Below are 3,102 nucleotides of genomic sequence, written 5' to 3'. Positions count from 1 at the left end.
TAGGCAATGTCGTCATTTAGCGACTTTTAGGACAGCCAATAGCAATTTTCCTTACTGAGGAGTTGGCAACACTGCTCCCAAACAGAAACGTATAAAAACTCCAAAGACCCCAAAAGAACCACAGACCTCCAAAGACTCGTCTTAATCTTACTGGACGACTTTTGCTCAAGAACTGTGTGATTTTAAACAGCTGCTGATAAAGAACAGACAGACCTTTAAGCTAAAACTACATAAAGATGCTAACGTCTTATACACTCATAGAAAGAGGCCATCTTTACAGCTAAAACTAGCTAACATAATCATTTAAATATGCTAACTGCACAGCTAACATAACCATTAACTAAAGTTATAAAAAGGGGCTAGTTACACTGCTATGCTACACTGCTAATGTTATAGAGACATTCTAATTGAAAACCTGTAAGCTAAATGCTAATTTCATTGCTAAAGTTATGCAAAGACAGCTGCTCACACGCTAAAACTAAAGAACTAGCTCAGCAGCTAAAGTTACCCAGAGATGCTAATCAGCTTCATATAAATTCAATGTTAGCTACACAAAAATACCAGAAGCTAAAATAAAGCGTCGCTATTCATTTCCCCCTTTTAATTTGTATGAATAGCAAACATCTACTGTACTTCAATGAAGTTTAGCTATTCAGTATTGTTTTAAAAAAAACCTGCAGCAAAACTCATGCTAAAGCTAAACTTAGCTGCTTTTGTTCTTATAATTTAAATATAACCTGTAATAAGTTATAATTTAATGCAGTGTAAAAGTTTAATTATGGTTATTTTTATTTTAAGAGATAAAAATTTTAAGATACTGATTAAATCTCATTTACTTAAGTCTTTTCTTCTCTTTACTTTTTGGTTTTAAAAGTGACTTTTTACAAATTCTGTTTTTGTGCAGTTAAACGTTTCATTGACATGTTTGGAGACATTGAACAAAAACATTGTTTTAAACTTAAATGGTTTTTTAATTCCAAACACCAACATTCACTCATATTTACACGTTTTCTCACTTATCCTAAAGTTGTGAAAGTATAAAAAAGATAAAAAGAAACTTTTCAGGGCGGACAGGCTAGTCTGTTTCAGTGCTGGAGGACCAGCGAGTCGAGGGGCAGAGAGTCACTGAAGCCCCCGGAGAACAGAGGCTGGCTCTGGGCCTGCAGCTGCTGCAGCTGCTGCGTCTCCTGGAGCTCCATGTGAGGACAGGACGGCGTCTGCAGCTCAGTGTAGAGTGACGGGGAGCCAGTCTGAGGGTCAGGGAGCGGGCAGAAGTTAAAAGGACTGGCCTGGGAGGACGAGAAGAGAGGAGGCGGCGAGGTGTAGAAGGATGGAGAGGAGCAGCTGGTGTCCCACTGCGGCACCACGGCACCGGGCGAATAAGAAGACGTGTACCCCTGAGGCGACGGGAAGGCCTGCTCTGGTAACTTCATGTAAGGTGCAGAGGAGGGAGGAAGAGGAGGAATGAGGAAGAGGGAGTCCTGGAGGTGGCAGAGGAAGCTGCTGAGGTTGGACGCAGCGTCTGAGAGAGGAGGAGGCTCCGTGCTGTAACTGCTGCTGCTGTGCACACTGGGAATTTTTGGGCTGGGCTCTGAGGAGGACGGTGATGATGAAGAGGAGGAAGATTTCTTCTCATTGGTCTCACAGTCGTTCTTCCTCTTCCTCTTGCGGCGGAAGTTTCCGTTGTCAAACATTTTCTCACAGTTCGGGTCCAGAGTCCAGTAGTTCCCTTTACCTGCAGGGAGGAAGAGGAGGAGGAAGGTTAATCAAACTTTTCAGACAAAACCTGGATGAAGAAACTGAGTTTATACTGGAAACAAAGCACAAAACATCTTCCTGTCTCTGACGAATCAGAGCCTCAGAGCTCAGGTGTGCTCGCCTCACCTGGATCGCGCTCGTCCCGGGGAACTTTCTGGAAGCAGTCGTTGAGCGACAGGTTGTGGCGGATGGAGTTCTGCCAGCCGGCCTTGCTGCGGCCGTAGAAGGGGAAGTTGTCCGAGACGTACTGGTAGATCTGGCTGAGGGTCAGCCGCTGCTCTGGAGCGCTCTTTATTGCCATGGCGATGAGGGCCGAGTAAGAGTATGGCGGGCGGACCAAGCTCAGCATCTCGTCCTGGGAGAACCAGGGCATGCTCCTCTGGAGCCCGTAGAGATGAGGGTGGAAATCCCTGAAGGGTGGGGGCAGCCCCGGTGCACATCCTGCGGCGAAGCTCTGGTCCAGGCTGGAGGCGAAGCTGCAGCTGTGGGCCGGCTGGAGCCACGCCGATGGGCTGGACGCAGGTGGAGACAGAGGGCCGTACAGGCTGAAGTCGGACGGGTCGAGGCCCAGAGATGGGAGCTCCTGCTGGGGCAGCAAACGTCTGCAGACGGGGGGGGACGGGCCACGCTCCGGCACAAAGGACGCCATGCTGCTGCTTCTTCCAGTCTGCCTGCACCTGTCTGCTCCATACACCTGCTGCTCACCTAAGACACTTATACCCTGCTGCCCCGCCCCCTGTACGAGCCGATTGGCTGCTGGGGCATGAGCGCGAGGAGTGGGCTGATTTGAATAAGAACAGGTTGACTTGTTGCCCCGGGGCAGATCAGGAGGATCGAATGCAGACGCCAGCTCGACCCTGCGAGAGGGGAACAGACGCAGCTCTGATCTCACAGCTTCATCGCAGCTGCGTCGCTGCTTTCTTCAGCTGCATTTGAGACATTTTAAACTCTGAAAATTCAAATATGTTCATGGTTTCAGTTCTTAATTCTGAGTCTTTTTCTTGTTGAATGTCTGTTTGCTGTTGTTCACAGCTGGCCCTGTGAGGCTGTGGATGAGGGTTAAAGCTCACTCAGCTTCTGCAAACACTGAAACACTGATATTTGTTTATTGGTGTGTTTACGGTGATTTCCTGTGACCGTGACTTTCCCACTCGATGAACTTTGTAAGCCATAAAATGCTGAAAGCGTTGTCGTGTTCCTAAAGAGCGTGTCTGTGACCCCTGCCCGTTCACCTCCTCACAGACCCTGAGTCGTTTCTGCAGCTGCTGTTTGAGGCGTCGCCCGAGCCCTTTGTTCTGCAGACGTCCCCCGACACGCTGACAGTCAGCATGTCTGCAGGCCCGA

The 3,102-nt window shown here is 48.4% G+C and overlaps 1 protein-coding gene across 1 annotated transcript; it reads right to left on the bottom strand.

The window, feature by feature from the left end:
* Positions 1-1,015: 1,015 nt before the first annotated feature.
* On the bottom strand, positions 1,016-2,679 carry LOC146661379 (forkhead box protein I3-A-like). Its single transcript, XM_085421514.1, has 2 exons — positions 1,885-2,679; positions 1,016-1,735 (listed from the first exon to the last, which is right to left on the bottom strand). The coding sequence occupies exons 1-2, from the start codon at positions 2,405-2,407 to the stop codon at positions 1,086-1,088; spliced, it is 1,173 nt and encodes a 390-aa protein (XP_085277640.1). The 5' UTR covers positions 2,408-2,679; the 3' UTR covers positions 1,016-1,085.
* Positions 2,680-3,102: the final 423 nt, after the last annotated feature.

Source organism: Rhamphochromis longiceps, linkage group LG10, assembly GCF_057381845.1.
Source record: "Rhamphochromis longiceps isolate RC_006_pf linkage group LG10, R_longiceps_female_GT1.1, whole genome shotgun sequence".
Classification (NCBI taxonomy): domain Eukaryota; kingdom Metazoa; phylum Chordata; class Actinopteri; order Cichliformes; family Cichlidae; genus Rhamphochromis; species Rhamphochromis longiceps.
The sequence above is the reverse complement of the archived record's forward strand: the minus strand, read 5'-3'. Positions and strand labels throughout refer to the sequence as shown.